This window comes from Lissotriton helveticus, chromosome 3_1 (assembly GCF_964261635.1).
Source record: "Lissotriton helveticus chromosome 3_1, aLisHel1.1, whole genome shotgun sequence".
Lineage (NCBI taxonomy): Eukaryota > Metazoa > Chordata > Amphibia > Caudata > Salamandridae > Lissotriton > Lissotriton helveticus.
Genome location: NC_136061.1, coordinates 333,497,509 through 333,523,447, shown reverse-complemented (window position 1 = coordinate 333,523,447; position 25,939 = coordinate 333,497,509). Strand labels below are relative to the sequence as shown.

Sequence of the window (25,939 nt, the reverse complement as noted above, 5' to 3'; positions counted from 1 at the left end):
ACAACACTAAAGAAGGGCAGTCAACATGTGGACACCCAAACATGGGGGAAGGTGAACCAGACCCAAAAAAAAGGAAATGCTAAATATAGAGGTGCACAAAAAAGAAAGGGACGGAACAAAAAAGCTACTGGCCAGGTGGAACTCTATCCCTTATTTGAGACCTTATCACGACCGGATGCCAAAGCGATGCAAAGGGTAACTGGGTCCATACAGGCAGAAGAGGAAAAGGCAGCATCGTGCTATTTAGACCCAATTTGTGCAATGCCAGGTAAAGAACCTACTGTGACTACTCAAATTCTAACAGTAGCTAGTATCCATAAGGACCCCAACAATACTCTACCAGTACAGCAAGCAACCACCTCAAAGTTTATGACAACTCAAACTGAGGTATCGGCTGACCCAAAAATGCTATCCACAACACCCAGTGTCTTAGGGGATAGAAATAGCTTATGGGATGAGGTACTTGCCTAAAAAATCGGAAATAACATCTCTACGCAGACTGAAATATCATCAACTAGAAAACCGATTGTGGACCCAGTTTCCACATCTTCCATCAGCATTCAACCCATTATATCCCTCGGAGACTCTGCAAACATTACAGTGCCTAGCTTTTTTTTTTTTTAATATCTTTATTACATTTTTATTATTTTCTCGATACAAATAAATCAAGCATAGGTATATATTGCACTTATACACAAAATAAATATCACTGTGACATTACATATATAGTCCTAGATATTACCACTTAGTGAGCACAGCGTAATTTACCTCTGGTTTGCAAAAGGTGGCGTGCATTGGCAGTTTGATAGAAGTATACGATACCCATGTATACTGTCACCTCTTATTGAGAGGCAGGACATATCCATCATGTAGGTTTTCTCACTGCAATGATTGGTCAGATGTAAACATGTCTAGTAACCCCATTTCGTACCCCTTGTGTGTAATACAATCATTGAATAACAATATGCAGGCACAGGTGACAGGAAGTGAACAATTTCGCGGTTGCAAGATATCTTTGTTTTTCTACTTTCAAACCATAACCAGAAAACTTTAAAAGAAATATAAAAGAAAAGGAGATATCAGGTACACCAAAAAACATGTGTCTAGTGCGGTATGTGCCTTTCAAGTGAGGTCATGTCAAGGGCCATGCGCAGTATAGAATCGGGTCGTTGTTCCTAGTCAGTACATAATTGTGTGGGTGCCAAGGCATCCTGTATCGTGTCTATGTGGACTCATGAAGGAATGTGGGGTCATTGCCCAGTATAACGGCCATGCCCAATGGTGCCTTGTGTACACGACCCATCCACTCCTCCAGGTATAATTTCAGGCTTCATCTCCCAATCGCTGTGTGGGGGGAGCGCGCAATGCTATGCTAGTTTGTACAAAAGTTTTCAGAATGTCGTCCCAGGCCTGTGCGATGGGAAACTTACACAGCCCAGCTGTTTCTTCTCTATGAAGAATGGTGCTCTCCGCCTGTGCCCAATTTTCTAGAGATTTTAGCCAGTGGGGCGCCTCCGGCGGGTCTTTATGTTTCCATCTCTTGGTTACCAGCCATTTTGCGGTGATTAAACCTCGGTCACAGAATCTAGAGCTTACTTTATTGGCTTTCGTATGCTTGTAAATCCCCAGGATGCAAACCTCCCATGTGTGTGGCACTTCGGTGTTAATGCTACTGGTGAGAGTTGCCGTTATTGGGGGCAGGACCATAGCATGTGCAGTAGGTCAGCGTATAGTAGATGGCATCTTGGACACACAGTGACGGCGGTGTTAAAATATTTATTCATCTTGTCTGGCGAGAGATACGCTCTGTGCATTGTATATGTTTTGTATGAGTGTGAAACGTGAGTTACGCGATATGTGTGTAGCACTGGCCAGGACCCGTTTCCAGTCTTAATCTGCCCAGGGCTGACCTCTGTCTTCAGCCCATTGCGCCCTGAGTCTCTGTGGTGGTTTCAACACATGTGTAAACAGGGCCTGCACTAGCCAGTGAATCACATGCGTCCCCTCCCCCATCACATGCAGGTACTGTAACAACTGATGTTTTTGTGGCTCAATTGTCAAATCTCCCCATGTCAGTGTCAATGTCCCTATGATGGCTGCGTGCAGAAGGAACTGACCCACTGGCAGTCCAGTGTCCGCTGTCAAGGTTGCAAAGGGCACCAAGGTACCATCCGTGTATAAATCTCCTAGCGTCTCCACTCCTGCCTCACTCCAGGGCGCCAGTGCTACGTCCGTTACAAAGTCTCTGCCTCAAGGCATACCGACCAGTGGCAGTATTGGGGCATAGGGGATAGTGACTTTTGTAAGTTTCAGGCTCCTACGGTAGCATCTGTGGGCCAACTCAATATGTAACTGTGTCGGGCGAGGAGATTTCGCCAGTGCGTGGAATAAGCTATAGATTTGTGTCTGCGTCCATGAACACGACTCAGTGGCGGTATCTGCCAGGTTCTTGCCGCTTAACCACTTTGCTACCCACTGCAACTGCGCAGCTAAGTAATACAATTCTAGATGAGGAACTGCCAAGCCCCCGCCTTCCAGCGGCGCATACAATTTTTGCAGCGCTATCCTGGCCCGTCCTGGGTTCCATATTAAACCTCTGATTAACCCCTCCAGCTCCCAGAACAGCCGCACAGGGACATATACCGGCAGATTTGCAAAATACTAAAATAGTCTGGGCCGCACTATTATTTTAGTCAGGGTGATGCGACTCATCATGTTGAGTGGCGGTGTCTTCCAGAATTGCATCTGCACCCGTATGGAGGAGATGGCGCGCACTAGTTTGCCCTATAGTATGTCCGCAAGGGATCTGTAGATGTAATTGACCAGATATCTAAACATCGTTGGGTACCAGGCAAGCGCTGTGCCGTTGATTGTTATATCAGTTGCGCCCACATTCTCTCTAAAAGAATAAGCGCCCGACTTGGCCCAGTTTACCTTGAGTCCTGAGACTTCCTCAAACCTACAAAATATGTTAGATATAGCTGGCGGTATATCTTGTAAGTCTCTCACGTCCAGCAGCATATCATCAGCATGTAAGGACACCGTGTAGAGACCATCATCCAGGGGTATACCCCAGACTGCTCCGCTTTCTCGCAGTAGAGCCGCCAGAGGTTCCATGGCAAGGGAGAAAAGCAACGGGGACAAAGGGCATCCTTGTCTAGTTCCACGTCTGATCCTGATCGTATCAGACATGAGCTTGCTTGTGCGGGACCGTACCGAGGGCTGCTGGTACAATAACTGCACCATTTGTAAGTACCCGTCCCCTAGCTCGTATTTGCGCAGCACCGCTGCTAGATAGGGTCACTCCACTGAATCAAAGGCCTTCTCAAAGTCTAATACTAAGCATCTAGATCATGGGCATAATTCTGAACTCTGAATAAGCTATGGATGTTAAGAGAGGTACTTCTGGTTGGTACAAATCCATTTTGATCGCAGTGGACCAGGGCTGGTACAAACGGGGATATACGCCTAGCTAGGGCAGAGGCAAGGAATTTGTAAACAGTGTTTAGCAAAGCCAGGGGACGATAGGAGCCGAGATTTTCAAGGTCTCTACCTGGCTTCAGGAGAGAGACCAGCATTGCCTCGTTTTGCGTAAGTGTAAGGGCTGAGTCATCCAGGGCCGCTGTGTACACCCGCATCAGCACCGGTATTAATATATCTGGGTCGGCCTTACAAAATTTAGCCAATAGCCCATCCGGACCAGGGGATTTGCCGTTCGATAGAGAGAATATACTATCGCGCAGTTCATCCGGCAGCAGAGGAACACCCAGTTCGTCCTGCTGATGCTCTGTCACCCGCTGTAGCGTCGGGGTAAAGAGAAACTCCCGTATGTCCGTGTCTGTAGCCTGCAGGAAGGATCTATACATTGTGGTGTAGTGTTCCACAAAGGCATCATGTATGTCTCTCTGGGTATGAACTATGTCGCCATGTGTGCTTTGTATAGACGTCACGGGTGTGGTGACGGTATCCTGTCGTATTAACCACGATAACAACCTGCCAGGTTTGTCTCCCACCTGATGGGTATGCGCTGAGTGTGCTACGTAATTCAGGTTGCGGAGTCGGTCAAGTAATCTGGAATGCTCGCCCTAATCCGCGCCAGCGACCCATCCTCATTTTCCACAGCCTCCCCCTCCCTTCGGAGCAAGTCAGTTTCAAGCTGTGTAAGCTCAGTCTCTAGTTGTCTACGCATTCCCGCCTGTATACCCAGACACTCACCTCTAACCACTACATTAAACGCATCCCATTCTACTTGGGGAGTAATGGCGGTGCCAGTATTCTCCTCGAAGTAATGTAATATATGGGTGGCCAGCAGACTTCGGAAGGATGCATCTAGCAATATGTCCGGCTGCATCCGCCAGGTTGGGATTGGCGGCTGGGGGCGCTTCCACAAGACCTCCAATATGTGTGGGTTATGATCCGAATTTGTCCTTCCTAAATAATAGACCCCTGGCACATGTGGAAGTAATTCTTCCGAAAGCATGTACCGGTCTAATCGTACATGTAAACCCTGCGCACCAGAGTAGTAAGAATACACCCTGTCATGGGGATTGCGGTGCCTCCAAACGTCCCTCAGTCGCCACTGCCCAATTAATCAGCGCTTTCATAGCAGTATACGTGGTTTTGCCTGGAAGGGGCCGAAAGGAGCGGTCCAGTGTGGCGTCAAGGACGTTGTTGTAGTCCCCCCCAGAAGCATAGGGACATCATGCCACGGCGCTTGAACTCGAGACATATCATCAAAAAAGGCTGACTGGTCGGTGTTGGGAGCATACATTAATGCAATCACGATCTGTCTGCCATCCAGTGTGCCCCTCACCACCACGTATCTGCCTTCCGTGTCTATCAACGATTGTGTCATTTTAAGTGGGATCCCTGGGCATACCCCGATTAGCGCGCCCCTAGCATATGCTGAATTTCCTGTGGCATATAATTGGCCTCGCCAGCGGCGATATAAGCATTGGATCTCAGACTTGTTCAAATTTGTCTCTTGCAAGAGAGCTATTTTTATGTGATGTCTCTTGAGGTATGAGTATATCTGATACCTATGTGATGGTGTGTGCATACTTCACACATTCCACGTACCAATTTTAACTGCTGACATATTTGCTGGAGTACACAAACCCACAACACGTCCCCATTAGCCCATCATACTCACCTAGCATACATGACCCCATAATGCACAACCTCCCCCACATGATGACTCGTGGCATATTTCGACAAGCTAAATAGGTGTACAATAAAAGATATCTCATAACAAACCAATACCATGACGTAAACATTAAAAAAAAATACTAAAAGGGCAATGGTGCAACAAGCAATCGTCCAAACCCTCAGAAGAGGCAACAGTCAAAATGACCTGAGGAGGGTACGCTGCCTATGACGTACAGATAATCAACAATATATGAGTCCCATGTTCCAGAGGCTCCCCATCCACAGGCACAACATAGCACAATGTAATCAGACTTTGCCCCCAGCTCGGGGCCCCCCCCTTGCCAATGGTATACCCTGGCTCCGACGCAGCTGTGACAGAAAATAAAATCAAACCCATCCCCCCCATAACATAATGGCACTCACCGCTACGTAGGCGACTCGGTGGTCGAAGTGCAGCCTCCGTGTATGAATACAAAACTTACGACCGGACACATTTACATATACTTCACAATATTTCTGTTAGTAGTCCAATCAAGGATGCGGTCTCGCAACGTTCCTATGATGCTATTAGCTGTCTGCAGAGTAACAGCTGGTTGGTCATTCGAGTCCTGCAAGCTTTGAAGACCATACATCTGTTCATCATCGCTGGACAGTTCCCGATGGCCAAATCTTGTTCTGTACTTGACATTTATGCTCATCACGGAGTCTAATCAAGGATAGAATTTTGCAATGTTTATATGATGCTGTCAGCTGTCTGTGAAGTGATGTTTGGCTGTTCAGTCGAGTACTGTGAGTTTTGTAGTCCATATACCTGCTCATCGTCACTTGATGGGTCGCGCTGGCTGGAGTTTGATGCTTCCTCAGTGCCCAAAGAACCGCTGATCTCCGCTACCGCCTGTAGGGCATCTCGTTGTCCACTAAGAATCAAGTCCGTGTGCGGTCCCATTGCCGGAGAGGGTGGCGTCTGAACTCCCATCGGCCTTCTCTCTCTCCATCGGCGGCGGAATGGACCCCTCAGTTTTGGCAAGGTGGCCAACACGGAGACATCCCGAGGTTCCGCAGCTGTGAAGGTGTCCAGCCAGTCCTCTGCTTCCTCCGGTGTAGCAAAGAAGTGCGTTTTATCACTAGCTACCACCCGCAAGGGTGCCGGGAAGAGTAGAGAATATTTCAGGATGTGTTGCCGAAGACGTTTCTTCACTGACATAAAGGAGTGTCTTTGCCTCTGTACCTGGATAGTATAGTCTGGAAAGAACATTATTTTATGATTGTCTATGTGAACATCTAGCAGTTTACTGGTTTCCTGGAGGATGGAGTCTCGATCCCGGTAGTTGAGAAGTCGGAGAAGCATGGACTGCTGGTTTCGACCCTGAGGGGGGGCCTCGCAGGGCCCTGGTGTGCACGTTCCATGACAAAGTGAGGCGAGAGGGTACCCTCCGGCAGCAGGTCCTTGAGCCAGTTTTCCATGTGCAGCATGTGCCCCCTTCTCTCCCAGCGTTCCGGTACACCCACAATGCGCACGTTGTTTCTTTGCGCCCGCCCTTCAGCGTCCTTCAGGAACTCAACTCGTTTGAGCAAATCCTGTACCTGTTTGTCAGTCTGGGCCACCTGCGGTTTAATGTCAGTAAGCGTGTTTTTCAGAACGGTAGTACGGTCCGTTAGCTTCCTGTGATCCGCATGGAGATGAGTTAAGTCGCTTGCCACCTTGTCAATCTTAGATTCCAGGGAGGTGCGGGTCTGATTAATAGTTTCTTCCAGCCGCTCCATCGCAGCAAGCACTGCGTCCAGCTTATTTGCCGTTTGATCTTCGTGTTCGTGTTTCGCCATCTTGTCCGTTTTAGGCTTACGCGGCAGCAGTGGGGCTTGCGTTCCCCCATTCCGTCCGCGCCCGGATGCCACCCGACATGAGTCTTCGATGTCGCACTCACTTGCCGCTTTGTATATGATAGGATCTCAAACGCCGCCACTGGGGGCGCACACTTCACATCAGGGCCCACACCAGTCCCTGGAGGTTGTAAGTGGTAGTAGCGCCCAACCCACAGTCCGACACTTCAGTGGTAGAGCACTGCTGTTTCGCACACGTATGTGCACCGCAGCCTGGTCACCACCCGTAACCCTCAGTTTTTTTGGACCACTTACAAGTGTTGGCGTCGGCGTTCGCCCCAGGTCGGGGCAGGTGTGGTGTGTATCTGTAGTGCAGGTATCCACAGGTACCAGCCAGTCTCACTCCAGGACATCACCCAGGCATCCCACATAAGAGCATGTAGGCTCAGCACTCCAGTATGGAGATGACTCTGCATCCACAGTTCAGCGAACCCCTGAGCAACCGGTGCAGATCACAGTGTATAATATAATAGTTGCAGCTATGTATCCTCTTAATAGCAGCCCAGCAGAGTCACAGACACCTTCACACTTGGACGCTAGGCAGCGCAGGCGCAGATCACCGCCACCGACCGCCACATAGTGCACACCTGGTTCCCAGGATGCCGGATATCAATGTCCAGTCACCAGTGCACTTTCATACATCAGTAGCATGACCCACAGTGCCTTGAGTAGTGACACAGAAGGTACAGCCTGACCAAGATCATATTCGTAAGTCACAGCAGGCATCTCTGTGGTGGGGGACTCCTTTGTTAAATTAAGTCATGGGGGCCCTTGTGATGTTTTCAGATCGGGCAGCTGCATCGTCTGTCATTTCCCCCCTCCTGTGTCAGCACCGGATATCAGCTCACCCGGGGGATCTGAGTGGCAGCCACACACCAACAGGGTAACTGGAGCCCCAGCTGCTCCACAACACACAGCTATGAGAGGCACTGAAGTCAGCAGCAGGGCAGGTAACCACAGTCCGCCTCCTTATACCTGGCCCCCGTGTCAGTTCGGGTGCAAATGCGGCTCTGATGATCTCCTCGCAACCGTCCAGTCACTGCAACTCACGCTCCACATTTGCTCTGAAATTACCTGGGGGGTGCAGCGCAGATGATCCACTCAATTAGTCCCGCTGGGGCCGCAGACCCACCTCGCCGCCCGCTTGTGCTTCAGCGGGATCAACAGTCTCCGGTTCTCCCTGCCAGCTGAGGCGCGCAGAGCAGAGCATGTCGTGAGGGCATCGGCCAAGTAAGCGGAGCAGGAGGCGCCACCACCCGCAGCGCGTTCACGCGTAGGCCATCAGTTAACAGCCAACCCAGAGATTACAGCTGGCAAAGTCCAGTGGGGGACATTTGACGGGGGCTTGGGTGCTTCTCACCTCCCCTCTGCAAGGGTCCCACCAGGCAGTCACAGGGTAAAGGGTCATCGCCGTCTTCACCAGACTGCTTCCACTACGCCATCGACTGTGGCCTTGAAGGCAAGGCTAATCCTCGGGTTCGCCTAATCCATGCCCACCGAAGGAATCGCCGGCCGGCTCGCCAGGTTGGTCTCCACGGGGCAGGTTCGAAACCGGACAAAATTGGCATCGAGGATCTAGGTCCTGCTCCAGCTGTGTTTGCGCCCGGTAGGGGTCCCCTGCGGCGTCTACATGTATACTACAGGGCCCGTTTTGGGGGAGCCTCCGGCAGAGCTCTACCCGGGTACGTCCTCCACCATTTTAGCCGCATCCATGCCCCTACAGTGCCTAGCTTGAGCCCGCAAGGAAACATTTCCAAGGTACTAGATCACGTCAAAACAAGTTCCAACTTAGAAAGCTTTCAGACTGAAGCAAAAACTGATTTGACCAACACCTCAGTTCTAATCTTGATCTCGGAATACGTATCTAGAGGCGGGCACAACGTCCTAAACAGGGGAAATACTTTAAGACTGTTGCCAGCTATTCCAAATCGAAGCAATATTACAACAAAAGACCTGGCCACAATACAATTTGAGTACTCAGATGCAGCACCTGGGGGTGAAGTAACTAAGGCCACGTGGTCTTCAAGTTAAACTGCAAAAAGAATTCTTGCGGACAGTCCAGCACTCAAAAAATGGAGAATAAAGGTTATCCACGGACAAAGGATAGGATTCCCACTGCTCCTGCTACCACAAGGACAAAAAGGGTTAACAGATACGCCGAAGGAAGAAACTACCTTAGTACAATGGGCTCCACAGACACAGTGTGTTTCTCAAATAAATTCCATCGAGTCTTAGAGCGGGCTGTCCGGGAAAAGCTGCAAGAAGGCATTAAAGATGTAGTTAGTACAGTAATACTCGTATTTCACCATGACAAAATCCAGCTCGAATGAACCAAAAAAGTCCCAACACCAGACTGCTGCGTATGTACTCCTGGAACATAAATGGCCTAAACTCCAAATTAGTTGATCCAGAGTTGCATACTTATCTAGCATCTTTCAATATCATTTTCCTCCAGGAAACGTGGTTAGTGAAACCTGTCTTTATACAAGGATATATAGGCTTCTTCACACCAGCTATATAAAATGCAAAACATGGGCATCTGTCAGGTGGGCTGGCTACATTTATCACGATAGCTAGTGGAGTCTCAGGAACAACTCTAGATATAGAGGCGACAGGAATGAATGTGACCAAGTGTACTATAAACATCAAGGATGTCGCAACTGAAGTTATTTTGATTTATACTTATTTTCACCCTAAAAACAAACTTAACGGTAGTAAAAAGTTAGTGCACGAACTAACGAGAATATTGGAGACAGAGTGTATGACACACTTCATAATATCTGGGGATTTTAATCTATACTTAATGGGCTCTTCAGTGAGAGATCTATTAATCTCCCAGTCTGCACTTTGGGAAATAAAGACCAGGGCAGCAACACACTAAGGAAATGGACAAAAACTGGTCACCAATTCTGGATGTTCTTGAACATCTATCTCTTAGGGCCGTAAATGGTAGCTTTCAAAGAGATAACCTGCCTAATGCTACATTTCATTCTAATATCATTAATTCGTGTTTGGACTATACATTTGTCGCTCTGACTATATTTCAACACATTTGCTTATTCCATATTAAGGATAGATCCGGCAGTGACCATCTTCCACAAGAAGTTACATTTTCCCCATATATTACCCATTCGATGTATATAAGGGATATAACAGACCATATTTATCTAGTGAATTGCAGACGTATTAAGAGCACCATGGTCAGGCTTGCCCAATTACACAAAACTGTAATGGATACGCTCCAGGAAATCTCAAGCAAGGAAAGTACAACAGTAAACATGTGGGAAAGGCTCACTGGTATACTTTATGAAAAGCATTCTAAACCAATAAAATCCAAAGGTGACAACAAAATATATAAAGAAGCCTCCACTGCAAACCATGATATCAGATTTCAGGACTACAAATCTCGAATTAACAAAGCACTTAGGACGCTAAGGAGAAAGCCGGGAGACTTAACAGCCTTTGCAGCACTGAAGTCAAACAAAAAACGAATCAAAAAGCTAAAATGGAGAATCCAGAGACATAAAGACAATGTTCCACGGGCCAAATTACACTACCAATATAAAATGTAAAAATGGCACAAAAATGTGGACCACTGTAAACCAACTCCTCAACACAAATAATAGAGGAGTAAATTCACATATCACAGAGGCTTTGTGGGTCCACTACTTAACAACCTACTTTAATGATCCATCAGAAAAATATTCACAGACGAATCTTCAGGTAATTCCTTCAGACAGGCGGTATAAGGGCTTGTTAGGATAAAATACAGTAACTATCAAAAAACAGATAATGAAAGGACGGAAAGAGGGAGCCCCGGGCTCAAATGAAGTACCTCCTGCCGACTTCGAATATAAGCCAGACTTCTGGGCTGAAACTCTGGCACCAGTATTTACCAAAGTAAGGAGCACACAAATTATCCCTGCGTCCTGGAAGGGGTAGATCATATCTCCTATATTTAAAGGAGGGAATAGATCCCTCCTGGCAAACTATCAGCTTATAACAAATAATGGATGTTGATGCCAAATACTTCGAAAGAACTGTCCTGGAAGAGTTGACATCAGTTCTTCTAATAATAACATAATTCCGTACAGCCAGACTGGGTTCATAATATCCACCGTCACGATCACGAACATTGTGGCAATTTCTTTACTTAGGGATGCCGTCTGCACATCCAAATCTCCTTTATACTTCTGCTATATTGATTTGAAATCAGCCTTCGACTGTGTAGATCGAGGAAAATTGTGGTGGAAGATAGCAGGTTGGGGTATATCACCGAATCTCTTACACATGTTGATAATGTTACATAGTGACAAATGGGTCCAAATCAAAATAGGAGCAGGCACACATCTTTCTCTGAAAATTCAAACTACTCGAGGCCGTGTCCTGGCACCAACTCTATTTAACCTTTTCACGGCTGACCTGACGAATTCGTTACAATCATACCCAGAAATTAGGGGCTAAACCAATATCATGCTTCCTATATGCCGATGACTTAGTATTGGAGAGCCGCACTTGGTGGGGCTCCAACAACTCCTTGATACAATGACGACCTATTTGCAAACCAAAGGCCTGAAGATCAATTATGGCAAAATGGAAACCATGTGCTACAACGTCAAAAAAACACAAACACAGGCTTAGTTCATGGGTAAAGAGCAAATGAAAAATATAGTTGAATACAAATACCTCTGAGTAATTATTGAAAATAAAGGGAACTTTCTTGCACAGAAGGAAGCAATTAAAAAGGAAGGCTTAGTTTTAGCTGCAGCTTTTAAAAACTTGAAGAAAAAGGTAACTGGACCTGTTTAGACCCACTACTGTCTAATTTCTGGGTATGAGGGTTACATGATTGTAACATTTCCGTCAGGTCAGCCATGAAAAGGTTAAATAGAGTTTGTGCCAGGACACGGCCTTGAGTAGTTTGAATTTTCCGAGAAAGATGTGTGCCTGCTCCTATTTTGATTTGGACCCATTTGTCACTATGTAACATTATCAACATGTGTAAGAGATTCTGTGATATACCCCAACCTGCTAACTTCCATCACAATTTTCCTCAATCTACACAGTCGAAGGCTGATTTCAAATCAATGTAGCAGAAGTATAATGGAGATTTGGATGTGCAGACGGGGATGTATGACGTTACAACGCATGCTATTACAACGCATGCCTTTACGAAGCAAGTTTTACAACGCAAGTCGTTACAACGACTTGCGTTGGGGGGGCGCTGGATAGTGAATAGTTTAATTTACTATTCCAACTCCAGTCCCCGTGGATAGTAGGGAAGGTGTTGGAAACTATTCCCTATCCTAGAGTGCCCCCCGGCGCAAGACGTTGTAAAAGTTGCGTTGTAATGGTTGCGTCGTAAAGGTACTTCGTTGTAAAAGTTGCGTTGTAAAGGATATTCCCCGCAGACGGCGTCCCTAAGTAAAGAAATTGCAACGATGTTCGTGATCGTGCCGGTGGATATTATGAACCCAGTCTGGCGGTACGGAATTATGTTATTATTAGAAGACCTGATGTCAACTCTTCCAGGATATTTTAGGAGCACACCATTGCACTGCTGAATGCTGAGTTTGCAGAATGCAAAGGCTGTCCAATCGTGATTCCAATGCATGCTCCTTCATGCCTCCATCCTACAGTTCCTATTGTTTCACTCTCTCTTGATTTATTTTTTATCCCTGATATCACCATATGTCTCTTTTCTCCCATATCCACTTCCTTCCTCTTTCTCCCTTTAAGGCCTGTCTCTTGAACTTGGTCAATGACTGACGAAGACTAAGCACCAATTCCAAAAAAGAGTTCTGGTACCTATCACCAGCAAACATTAGCACCAGTTAAACACTACCTCTCTCCATGATTCTGTTTGTTTTTTAACACTTATCATTGAACTGTGTGTCATCATTGAACTCTTCTTTGTACCTGACTAAGAACCTGATTTAGGCTTTGGTGGGCAGCCCATCATCCTCCAGGGGTGTGGGGATAATGACCTCTGCCGTCCAGGCAGACTATTGCCGGGCATATTTTGAGACCCCCACCTGCCTAGCAGAGATCTCCATGCCTTCAGAGATGCCACCGCCATGCTTCAGCGGTCTTTCAGTAGCCTTTTTTTCTTTTACAAAACAAGCACCCAAAGCAGTGGAAGACTTCGACTGGAGGAAGCATTATGATCCACCTGACTCTTAACAGAGCGCGTGGACCATAATTTTGGTAGACACTGTACTATACCAGATTTGTGGCAGACTATAATGTCTACCAAATTCTAAATCAGGCCCTAAGTGTGGAAGTGCCCAGTGCACGCCTAAAAGTAGCTGGCAGAATACCCACTCTAAAGGGACTAAAATGTGCCAATTACGGTCTTCATTTTACTAAGTGTTTCAAAGTATTCAACTGTAGGCCGGAACTGCTGGCGAGACAACTGATTGAGAGCATTCGTCTAACATTAAACATTATATTCCTCAGCAATCCCTGTTGTTCGGAGCAGTTGGTGCCTTTGACTGGTCTGGTGGTCTTCTGCGGTACAGCACTGAGAAAGCAGACGATAAGTATGAGGTGGCCTTTCTTAATGAGACTGGGGAAGAAGCACACTCTGCCAAATACAGCTACTTAGGTAAAGTCAAAATCAGAGAGGATAGTAATTCTGCAATTTACTTGTTTTAATATTCATGCAACCATTGTGGACGAAGTATATTTTACACGCTTTATCCATTTGTGAAAATCTATCATTTCCTCAAAAAAAGTTATCAGTTTTGTTTTTTCAGGGCAACATTACACAAAAGTTTCATCTGTGCAACACAAGAAACAAATTCCTTTACACTATTTGTGTTACTTGTGTAATTTTGAATTCAGCAAAAGGTGTTACTCTAGTCAATATTACAGAATAAAATTGAGTTCCTCCACCTGTAGTCCATTTACTTCACACAAGCTACATAACTATTAAAACTGCTGGCAGCCATAAAGGAAGATGTTGTTAAGGTTGTAACCATTCCCCAACATTGCTAAAGATATGTCAGTAAAAGATTTGGAGGGATGGGGATGTCACACCCTTGGAGATTTTCACACGGGCTAGGAATTTATAATCTTTAAAGATGCCCATGAGGCATTTGAGGTTGAGCCAGGACCGTTCCTGCAGTATGAGAAACTGGTTGGAACTGCTAGGAATATCTATCTGGGTACCCAAGAGCCCCATACAGTTCTGCTTCCTTGAAAAGATTGCTGGAAATGGGAAATGGATGTTGCAGCAAAAGTTTGGTCAGGGCCCAAATAAATCAATGTTTCCAAACTTAAACTTAGTCACTTCTAATCAGATCCTGAATTTACTCACATAGGCATTGGTTCTCCGATGGACCTTGTTGGTCATGGTGAGGGGTGAGAAGCAAAGTGTCAAAATGTTGGCCACCCAACGAGGACCAATTAATTGGTAGCCAACTCACAAGTTAGTGACCAAATTCAGGACCTCAGGACCATACTGTAAATGTGAAGGATGGCGACAGGAGATCAAACTGCTGTGTGGCATTTTAAACTCCAAGTGAATTTTCCTGATTCATCACCTTATATAGGTACAATTCACATTGCCCTTATATAGGCAAATAAATCAATCCCTTATTTAGGCATAGCCCATGCTACCCAAATACAAGCATAGCTACTTCCACCCGTACCAAATGTCACAACGATTTCTTAGAAAATTGGCTTAAGCAGTTAGGGAACTTCCCCTTGCTTGAATATTGATTTGTCCAAGAACTCATGTACTTTGCAACCTAGGGGTTCTTTCCTGACGTTCATATGCCCGACTTTATGTCAAACTATGGCATTCCTAAATACCTTCAAGGTCTAAATATACCTTCACTTGCTCTAGCAAGACACAGTGGTTCGGAGCAGTTCGACTATCTACTTGCCCGACGCAGCTTGCTACAGCAAGTACCGAAGGAAGCCGACTCTCCAGCTGATGCACTGATTAAGAGGCTGCCCTTCTCCTGCCGAGAATCCAGCTCCAGTGTTTCCAAGCTTCCCTTGCAGGGTGTTGGGAAATAGAGTCCCGAGACTGAGATACCAGACCTACTTCATTCTAACTAAGATATGGAGCCGATTAGAACCTAGTGAAACCTTTGGTAGATTCTTGGCAAAAACAACTAAACCTATGCTACACAATACTTACTTGTTCCCACGTACGAGACTTAGGTTAGGTACACTGGGGTAGGCATATTTTAGAAGCACCAGTTGAGTAATTTAGGCTGTATATTTATGTATGTATTTTTATATGGTTTAGAAACCATACAATGCTCTTACAGTATTATTTCATAATACTATTCTTGCTGTACGCATTATACTTTGCAGTCTGCATAATGATTGTAGCAGTTCACATCTCTTGTATGAGAAAGCAGACTGTTCAATAAACCTTTTTTTTTAAACGCCCGTCTCTCTATTTCTCTACAAATTTGTTGAAACGAAGCATGCACGATTGACTGAGTGAAATACTTATCTATTGTTTCTACAACTCTGAGAGATATATTTCTTATTCTTGGGAAACAAAGTTGTCATGTTCATGAGATTGTCAGAAACGAATCCCTTCTTTTGAATTCGAGAACGTTTCTAGTGACCTCTGAGCTAGCTGGCACTCACTATTAAGTTTACTATATTCGATAGAGACCTAGTCGACCTCAGTCCTACGTTAAATCTATAGGATATATTATTCCAATGCGCAGAGCATGGCTGGCAGCTATAAAGGAAGATATAGTTAAGGTTGTAACCATTCCCCAACATTGCTAGAGATATGTCAGTAGTAGGTTTGGAGGGATGGGGATGTCACACCCTTGGAGATTTTCACACGGGCTAGGAATTTATAATCTTTAAAGAAGCCCTGGAGGTATTTGAGGTTGAGCCGGGACCATTCCTGCAGTATGAGAAACTGGTTGGAACTGCTAGGGATATCTATCTGGGGTACCCAAGAGCCCCATACAGTTCTGCTTCCTTGAAAAGATTGCTGGAAATGGGAAATGGATGTTGCAGTGAAAATTTGGTCAGGGCCCAAATAAATCAATGTTTCCAAACCTAAACTTAGTCACTTCTAATCAGATCCTGAATTTACCCACAGGCATTGGTCCTCCGATGGACCTTGTTGGTCATGGTGAGGGGTGAGAAGCAAAGTGTCAAAATGTTGGCCACCCAATGAGGACCAATTAATTGGTAACCAACTCACAAGTTAGTGACAGAATTCGGGACCTCAGGACCATACTATAAATGTGAAGGATGGCGACAGGAGATCAAACCTTCTGAAAAAGTTCAGTCTAACAAGAATCATACAAACCAGTAGCTTTGCAATAGCAACGCAGAACAGAAGTAGTAGAACCTGATGCTCTGAAAACAGCCTATGACTGTCTCTATAATGCATTGCAAACCAAAGCACAGTTTCTATGGAAGGAACATTGAGACACCTACTAAAAAACTTAGAAAATGTTTAGATTATCTGATTATTGTATTAAAGATCCAAAATCAATGGAATCAAGTTACATCTTAAGAAGTTTTGTCATGGGTCTCACAACATGTAGTATTAAACCCCATATTTAGTTAGTATAAATCTATTGCTGAATAGAAGAAATCCATTAGAGGATGCTTTAGGTTAAGGTTTCCTAAAGGCAGGAGGGTGATTAAAAAGAGTTCTCTTAGCATGGACAAAATGTCTGTATAAAGTTCATTAAAGGGGAAAGTCCATTGGCATGGCAAGGGGACTAGAGCTATGATCATGAAATTCTGATCAGTTCCCTCTCACCAGACAGCTTCAAATCGTCCTTCTGGCAAGTTTATCAGCAAGATAGCATCATTAGAAGGGGCAGGGTAAGGACTCTGCAGTAAAATCCATAAGCAATCCTGCATCAAGAACCAGCACTTTTCTCCTCCCAGGGACATCACATTTTATTGTTTCAATAGTCCAAATATGACATTTGTTGTCACCTCACCATTGTCTAATTGCCACGTGATCATTCTTCCACTCAGAAGGTACAAATTAGTAAGTTATAGAATATTTCCCAGTCTTGTCATGGGAAACAACAATCTATGTTGTCCACACATGTTGTTTGACACCGAACTTATTTACATTGTTTCGCTTCATGGATTGAAGTGAAAAGCTAGATTCCCCTTTTTTCCTAAAAAGAAGAAGAGATAAAAGTAACTATGTCTTTAAGGAATGTTCTTGACAAACTTGTAAAGGCTACATTGGTGACAATCATAGCAAGCATCCATCTCACCAAGCTTTGAAACAGTGCTTAGCCTCAGGAAAAAAGGCAAATATATTCATTTTAAAGTCAGCATTTCTTATTTAGTAAGTGAGCTCATAATTAAATTCAAGCATAGAGGGATTCAAGAAGCACTTCACATAGTGAAAGTATTGTAATCTTCGTCAACAATTATTGCATATAAATGTTCAAAGTAATGTGAGAAGTCAGGACCGACACTCAAGCTCTACATGACAAAGCAAGAAGGTGGTGGCTAGGTAACTTTGGCATACACACACTCAGTTTAAAATGTAATAAACATAAATATTACATATAATTACAAGTAAAGTGACTGGGTGCTCAGAGATGAAGAAAAAGACAATGTCCATATACAAAAGAAACAATCTCAAGCATTCCAACACCAGTCAGAAATCTTCTTATGTTCTTTATTCGTAAGCCAAGGTCAGCATATTGTAATTTCCACCAAACAGTAGCCAACACCTGATTTGTCTCAATAGCACTCCGGTTTAATTCATCAGGGCTAGAAAGATACTTAATATAATATATTACAATACAATCTTACATCAAATTAATACATGTAATTCCTCCACCATGTTGCCTTCGACTGAAACAATAAATAAATACACAGTGAAGTATAAATTAAAAAAGGCACTGTAAGAACTGGAAATTCACATAAACATACAGTGGGTAAATAAGCTTTCTAAATTAGTAACAAAGATATCCAGATTACAGCTATAGGTGAGCTCAAGATCCAAATTGATTGTTACGTAAATATATTTTGATGTGACACGTGATCAAATATTCACGCCCAAAAGACAAATTATGCAGAAGAGTGCATAAATTACCTCCCTTATTAATGGTGAACTTAAAAAAGTGCCATGAGAAAGAATTATTGTCAGATGATGAATATTTGCATTTGAAAATCAGTAAACCTAGGTACTCGTGTCTGTATATTCTTCCAAAGATGAACAAAGAAGGTTGCTTTCCTCCTAGCAGCCCTGTTATTTTGGGTGTAGGGGGACCAACAGAGAGGATTTCACAGTTTGTTGCTATATTCTTATGACCATATATATTTAATTTACCATCTTTTGTTAGGGACACTAAGCATGTCCTTAATCTTTTATGTGATACTAGCTTACCCGTCGCGCGTTGCTGCGATCTCCAAAGAAAGGAAATTCAAGGAAACTCGTTATGATAACATTCGTTTTACATTGTGTCATTTTTATTGAAACGTATTTATTTTAATATGGAAAACATTTCAAAGTGTCGTTTTAATTCTATTCATTTATTCGAGTGCTTGTGGATACACAATTTTTTTTTTCCGTCTGGTGCGTACATCTGAATTCAAAAGATTATGAGGGCCCTGGGGGGCCTATATTTAAAAAAAATGTATTCCAGAAACCTTCGCGGGAGTGTACTCAACAACTTCCCAAAGTTTCATGGCGATCGGATGAATGCTGTAGCAATGCATAAAGGACAGACAGACAGACAGACAGACAGACAGACAGACAGACAGACATACTTTCGTTTTTATATATATAGATTTCTTGGGGAGAAGGCATACTATTGGCCACTCTAATTGTTGTGTCTTCATGTACAAATACCTTGCATGATTTTGGCTTACAAGCAATGGAACATTTCCTTAATAAGAGACCCATTGAATTATTATCACATATGTGTGTGATATTACACATGGTTTGTTTGATTCTTGAGAACAATGTGTTTTATATAATGGACATTGGTACTACAAACATGTGAAACAGCAATGGATTCCAGATTTCCCCCTTCTTACACTAACCTGTTTATGGGTTGGTTTGAGAAGGGGTAGGTCTGGTGCCCGGGTTATGCAAAATTTATAGAATACATCTACTATTTGGATGATTCATAGATGATATCTTGATTATCTGGACTGATCCTTAAATGATTTGTTTGAGTTTGTTGCATATCTGAATTCAAATTCTTACAATATGATTTTTATGTTGAAATACGGTAAAGAAAGTATACATTTTTTGGATGTGGAATCATATGTTACTAAATGACACTTCAAAGTTGAATGTACAGTAAGGAAACTTCTTATAATTCAGTGTTACATTCATATAGTGCACACCTGAGAAATCAGCCCTTGGCTATTCCTTTTGGAGAAATGGTATGAGCTTGAAGAAATTGTTGGATTGTGAATTTAAACAGAATGTTCATGATATTGTGCAGAGGTTTCTGACAAGAGGCTATGCAAAACAAAGAGGGGCATTCGCAAGTGTTAAAGCTATGAGAATAAATAGGGGAAATACCTTGAGAGATACATGTAAGAGAAAGCTTAACACCCATGATACAATATGACCCATCACATCTTATGGTGTGGAAGTTGATAAACTCTGTAAGATTTTAAACACACATTGGCATTTTTTAAGAGTATGTACCGTGATTAGTGGTTATATTTCCACAAATCCCTGTATTATTTTTCATAAGGGATGTACATTAAGAAATATTATCAGACCTTGTTGTCCTGGCTCTTCAAACGTTGTACCCTGTTGGTTTGTAGTAATAAAGGCTTTTAAAAATGTGGTCTTTGTCGAGTTTGCGGATTAGCAAAGGACAAGGTTACATCCTTTTCTACAATAATAGTCCAACTTTTGCGATTAGGGATACCATAAACTGTGGTACCAAATTTGTGATATACATCCTATTGTGCAAATGCCACAAAATGTATGTTGGTAGTACTATGCGTCACCCTTGTTGGAAAGAAAGGACAGGGTAATTTACAACAACAAGTAAAAGTCAATTTGCTTTTTGTGCTTAACTTCTCTATTGCAACTATTTTTATGCAGATCAAAACATATCCCCAAAAATACACATCATAAACAATGTACACCCATTATGAAATCAATCTCTGTCTCACTATAGTTAAAAAATATTATTTATTATATAACTAGAAAGTACACCTCTTGTTTATGTTAAAGCACATCCAATAATTAAACATCCCCTATTACATTCACATACTGTTAAGATACAAGAATAATTTCCTGTTTACACCAAATATACTAATTAAAACAGAAATCTCTCGACAGGGCGTTTCAGTGGACACTGATATAGTTCACACCACCTTCTTCAGGACATATTTTAAAACAAAGACTATAGGAGACAGAGAAACAAAATTACTAAACCATTTCTTGTCATAATACATTAGTACATTATAACATCATATAAACAATTTTCAGTGTCCTGGCACATAACAAATAATATTTCCTGCCTTACATCTAATATTCTTACATGTCTCAATACATTCCAGGCCTCCATATTGGTGCTTATCCAAATGTACCCACATTACATATTTTATCCTCTGACTTGAAACATGATAATTACACATTACCCGCAATAGTGCTTCATTCCAACACTGTGAATGGGCATAATGTTAAAGAGCATCACAGTTTTTATAAAGGAGTTCTCTTTGCAAATTTTGTAAAGAGAGCCGTAAACAGAGAGTTAAGCCTTAATTTTGTGAATAAGGAGTGTATTGAGAAACAGTGAACAGCGAGGTGAGAGAGTAGGTCAGGTTATAACACACTCTGATTAGATTATTCTGATGAGACTAAGAAATGCATTTGTTTTGCTCCCTAAGAAATGTTTTAGAACTCCCTTATAAAAGAATAGGAATGTGAGGGCCCAGTCCCTTTCAGCCATAGTGGATCATGCGATGAAGTTGCCCATGTAACAAAAGGGAGTAATTTTATGTAGGATATTATCTGAAATAATTGTTATGCACCGAAGAATACAAGGTTTTCTTACCACTTAATGTCTGTTATATTTTAAGTCTTACTGATACATTTTGATACATAATATGGTTTTGATTACATTCTAATTATCTCTTTTGAGAACGGGCATCTGCGTACTAGTTTGGCTACGTAGCATTTTCGGAATAATTGTAAGATTAGGATAAATAATTTTTGGGTGAGAACTCCAAACTGCAACAATATTGCGCTAAGTACGATTTCTTCATATAGTGGTTTCAGGAAGAGTATTGGATGACAATTCTAAACTGCACCAATATAGCAATACCTCCGAACATTACTACGATTTCATTATATAGCTGTTTCCGGAAGATTTTAACTTATTTGTTTGAAAATTTGGTAAAGCGCATAGCTACCTAACAGGGTTTCCTGGCGCTGAAAAGCGGTAGCAGTAAGGTTGGTGGAGGTCAGTTGGCATTTAAGCCTGGCTAAAAAAAATGGCTTATGCTTTTTCCAGGAGGCCAAGAGAGATTGAAAAGTTCTCATTTCCAACTGAAGGGAATTGCACAGTTTTGGCTCCAGGAATGAAAAGAGCGGCCACCCATATGGGTAAACCACACTCTAGGAACTGATAAGAGGGAAAGACTGGCCGATCTTAGATTGCGAGAGGGATAATAAGGCTTGGCAAGGTTACATATGTGCACTGGGCCAAGCTGTGCTGAGCTCTAAACATATAGCAGAGACCCTTAAACTCGATGCACTTACTAACTTTGAGCCAGTGAAGTTTATGCAGCAAAGGGGAAACAGAAGTGTGACGAGGCAACAGAAAAAGCAGATGAGCTGCCGTATTCTGAATGAGCTGGAGATGACAGACAGAGGTCTTATCCGCACCCAGATACAGTACTTTACCGTAATCAAGTCTGGAGATCACCAATGCCTGCAAGACAGTTCTCTGAGCAGCTGATGGAATGAGCCAGAAGATTTTCTTTAGCCACTTGAGACTCGGAAAGCAGGAAGAGGTGACTCTTGAGAGTTGGGCAGCCAGAGAAAGCTTACAGTCAATGGTAAATCCTAAGTTTTTAACCTTGGGGACCAGAGCCGGCAAAGGTCCCAGGGAGACAGGCCAATGGCAGGCTCCACAGAGCTCAGGATTGTTCCCAGGGATCCTCCGTCTTAGATCCGTTCAATCTTAGAGCGTTTCTGAACATCCACAAGGAGATGCTCCGCAGGCCAAGTTTGAGTATTGGAGGATCCTAATGTTGACCAGGTGTCAGAGAAAAAATAATCTGCTTGACCTCTGCATATGAAAAAATGGTCAACCCAGATTTTTCTACAATGTCTGCCAAGGGGCAAATATAGAGATTAAAAAGCAGAGAACTCAGGATCGAGCCCTGCGGTACAACAGATGTTAAAGCAACAGAGGTTGATTTAACAGTATGGGAAGAAACTTGAATTAACGATTGCTTAAAAAAGAAATAAGCCACTGCAGGGCTACACCTACAATTCCTGAGCTTTTTAGGCACTCCACCAGAGTAGTGTGCGAGATTGTATCAAAGGCAGCGCTCAAATCCAACAGGATGAGCCCTACAGTCAAGCTGCTGCCTAAGGTCCTCTGTGACCCCCAACAAAGCTGATTCTGTGCTGTGACCAGAGCAGAAGCCAGATTGGGAAGTTTGAAATAGCATATGCCCTTTCACATGAGCAGATAGTTGAGAATCAATGTGTTTTTTTAGTATTTTGGACAAGGTGGGAAGAAGAGATACAGGCCTGTAGTTAGACCAGCAAAGGGGATCCAAACCATTCTTTTTCAGCAAAGGTAGCCCAAGAGCGTGCTTCCAGTTACCAGGCAGCTATATATAAGGATAAAGGACCACAGAAAGAAGGTTTAGTACGCAAATGTCTCCAACTGGATATATATTTTCTACATCTTACAAGCTACATTATCTAATTTGATGAGGGCAATAGGGTTAAATGTTTGGAACTATTTGTTAATGTGCCACTGGTAAACCTGACAAGGCTTGGCTAATGTGCAATATGAACATTAGTGAATCTCATTCTGATCGTAGTGATGCAGCCAATCCAGGGCACTAGCAGCTAGACATAGAGCCAGGAAAGCAAGGTCAAATGTCTACTGGCCTAAAACCAACAACAGTAAACAGACCTCAAACGTACACTTCACTATCACTAGAGACGCTGCTAAGCAGGGTTATCTTGCAGATACATTTGCAAATGGAGTAGGAGCAGGGCAAAACACCTGAGGAAGCAATGCCAGGACAAGGCAACAGCACAGTTCGGGGCAGACAGGAGGCTGTCAGCTCAGATGTTGGAGGGAATGCTGTGGGAGAGTAAAGGCCTGGAGAGATTTTGTGCAAGCAGGTGCATGAAGGCTTTGAAAACTCATCTTCTCAAGGGGCCAAATGTACTACCAATATTAGCTTGCGCAGACGGGTTAGCGACCCATTTGCACATGCTAAAATTGGTATGGCCATGTACCAACACAATTTTGCGAGTCGCAAATAAATTGTGACACACAAAAGTGTTTGGAGACTTGCTATTAGGAAGGGGCGTTTCCTTCCAAATAGCGACTCCTTAACCCATGTATGATTGTTTTTCAACCGCAATTGCGGGCGCAAAACACTCGCACATTACCAACCTCTACAAGAGGATGGTAATGCAGTCTGCATTTTTTTTTTAAACTGATTTATTTAAAAGCAGTCCTAGACATGGTGGTCTGCTGAGCCCAGCAGGCCACCATACCTGGGAGGGCCTGTCATTCCCAATGGGCTCGCAAATTGCAAGAGGCTCATTGATATTAATGAGCCTTGCAATTTAGGACCCCATTGGGAATCGCAAACAGTGTGAAACACACTGTTATACATGGCAAATTGCGCCTCGCAAAAGAGTCACAATTTGCGAGGCGCAATTTTGTTGGTCGTACATCTGGCCCAAGGTGCGTGTGTCTGATGCAGTGATTAGGGTCCTTATCTAATGTTGTGAAGCTATACAAACTAACTGACTGATTGCCCTTAGTCTGTAATAGGATTTGTTGGGATGGAAAAGGTCCACCACATGGCTCCAAAGAATTTGGACATCCTGCGTCAAGTTCCAGAGCTGTATTCACTGATTTAGAATGGTACATCATGTATACCCCCCTTTACTGAGCGTGAAGGCTGTCAGTTCAACGTATACAGGACACGTTTTTTTCATCTGTGGCCTGCAAAGGAAGTGTTGCCTACTGTCCTCCCCTGTTTAAATGTGTCTGATAGACACCTGCAATTGGGTCCTTCCCATCGATTATGTGGGGCATGGATGACTTATTTATGTTTACCCTACTTGTGTGTATTTGTATGAACATAGAACATATGTACTGTTGCAACTCAGAAATTCATTCTGGATTTCTTGTATGTGACTAATACATAAGATGGAGGCTCAAGAGAGCCTGCCAATCAGCATTGTGAATGGCAGGTCTTCTTCCAAGCATTCCTGAGGTCTACTGTGTGTACCAAACTTTAGGTTGTGAAGCATACTAGATAGAAGTTTATGAACAGCTTTGCCCTCTTTTCTACTCACTTCTCCTACCAGAAGTCTTACCCACAAAGGATACCTTGTGCTGGAGTTTGCCTGAGACACCATTAGCACTTATTTCAGAAGTCCCAAACTCTTTGCCACATCTGCACTTTCCCGATCCTTGTCTCAGCAATGGGAGACAGCCCATTAGTCTTTGCTTTATTTCGTATGAGCTTGGAAATAGCAGGTCATCCAACACAGTGATCTTCCACTATTTCAGTGTATTGGATACCCTTCTTCTAGTTCCATAAATCACAATGGAAATTAAAGTAGAGTTACAGCTCCGTCTCTTTCCCAGCTGTTGCTCACCCACCATGCTGACAGTAAAGCTTATGGGTAGGCTGCTGTAGAGGGGGAGGAGTCTCCGAGTCGCAGTAGGTCTGATAAGGCCTACCTCCCAGTTTGGGTCACTGGCACTTATTGAATTTCTTTTAAAAATAAAACACTGGTTACCCCCACAGGTTGAAAAGTAGCTGAGTTGGGAAGCTTTACCATCTTTCTGCCTTTTCTTTTGGGTTTCCATTACAGGGACTCACAGCTCCCTTGCACCTCCCTGCTGACACTTGATTTCATAGATTAGGGGTTAATCAGTCTCAGAGGAATAAACAAAAGTGAGTGATTCCCTGAAACTGGCCCTAGAACTGGTCCTTTTCAATGCACCAACTCTGGCTGCAAACTTGGGCTAACTATGGGTCTTTAATGGCCAGCTAGTATACCTGGAATTTTGCAATCTCCCAGAGTAAACTGAGTTGAAAACACCTTGAGGTAAGTATTCCACTGACTGCTGCAGATAAGGAGAGAAGAGGTACTGGAAATGCCTTGCACAAAATATAGGCTGCCTAGGATAGAGGACCATGAAGATTGTTACTGGAAGAATTTACTTTCACCCCTGTAGTGTGCCCGGAAAGAAATTGCATGCTACCTCAATCTGTGCTGGCGTATGGCCACTTGGGGTCACTTGTAGACCACAGATGATTGCAGATTGGTGCTGGTAAGGTCTCATTGAGAACTATGAAGGACAATCCAAACCAAAGAGTGCCTGAGATGCTTGGCACTAGGAAGCATTACAAGTGCAAGACCGGAAAGTGTGTAGGAAGGTCTAATACTAAATGGATATTGGAGCTGCCATCAGCGGTTATCTCTACCTCTAACTTTGACCACATGAATGAAGTGGGTTTGCTTTTCACTTTGTTTGAGCAGTTGGCTTATATTTGAACCCAAGGAAAGTACCTGAAATACGTTTCCCCTGTTCTTGGTTAGAGCAATTGAAACACAGTCTCCCTACCTGTACCTGACTAGTGCCCTCACATGTTCATCACATTAAACTGGAGAGAGTAGCAGAGTCATCTGGACCAGAGTCAGCATAGCCTTTTGAAAAACATTGGTCTCTAA

The 25,939-nt window shown here is 43.5% G+C and overlaps 1 protein-coding gene across 2 annotated transcripts in view; it reads left to right on the top strand.

The window, feature by feature from the left end:
• Nucleotides 1-25,939, top strand: part of ITGAE (integrin subunit alpha E) — an 844,898-nt gene that overhangs the window by 411,909 nt on the left and 407,050 nt on the right. For both annotated transcript variants that reach the window (XM_078679953.1, XM_078679952.1), the window contains exon 13: nucleotides 13,489-13,636. In XM_078679953.1, coding sequence (XP_078536079.1) covers nucleotides 13,489-13,636 — 148 coding nt within the window. The remainder of the gene's footprint in view (nucleotides 1-13,488; nucleotides 13,637-25,939) is intronic.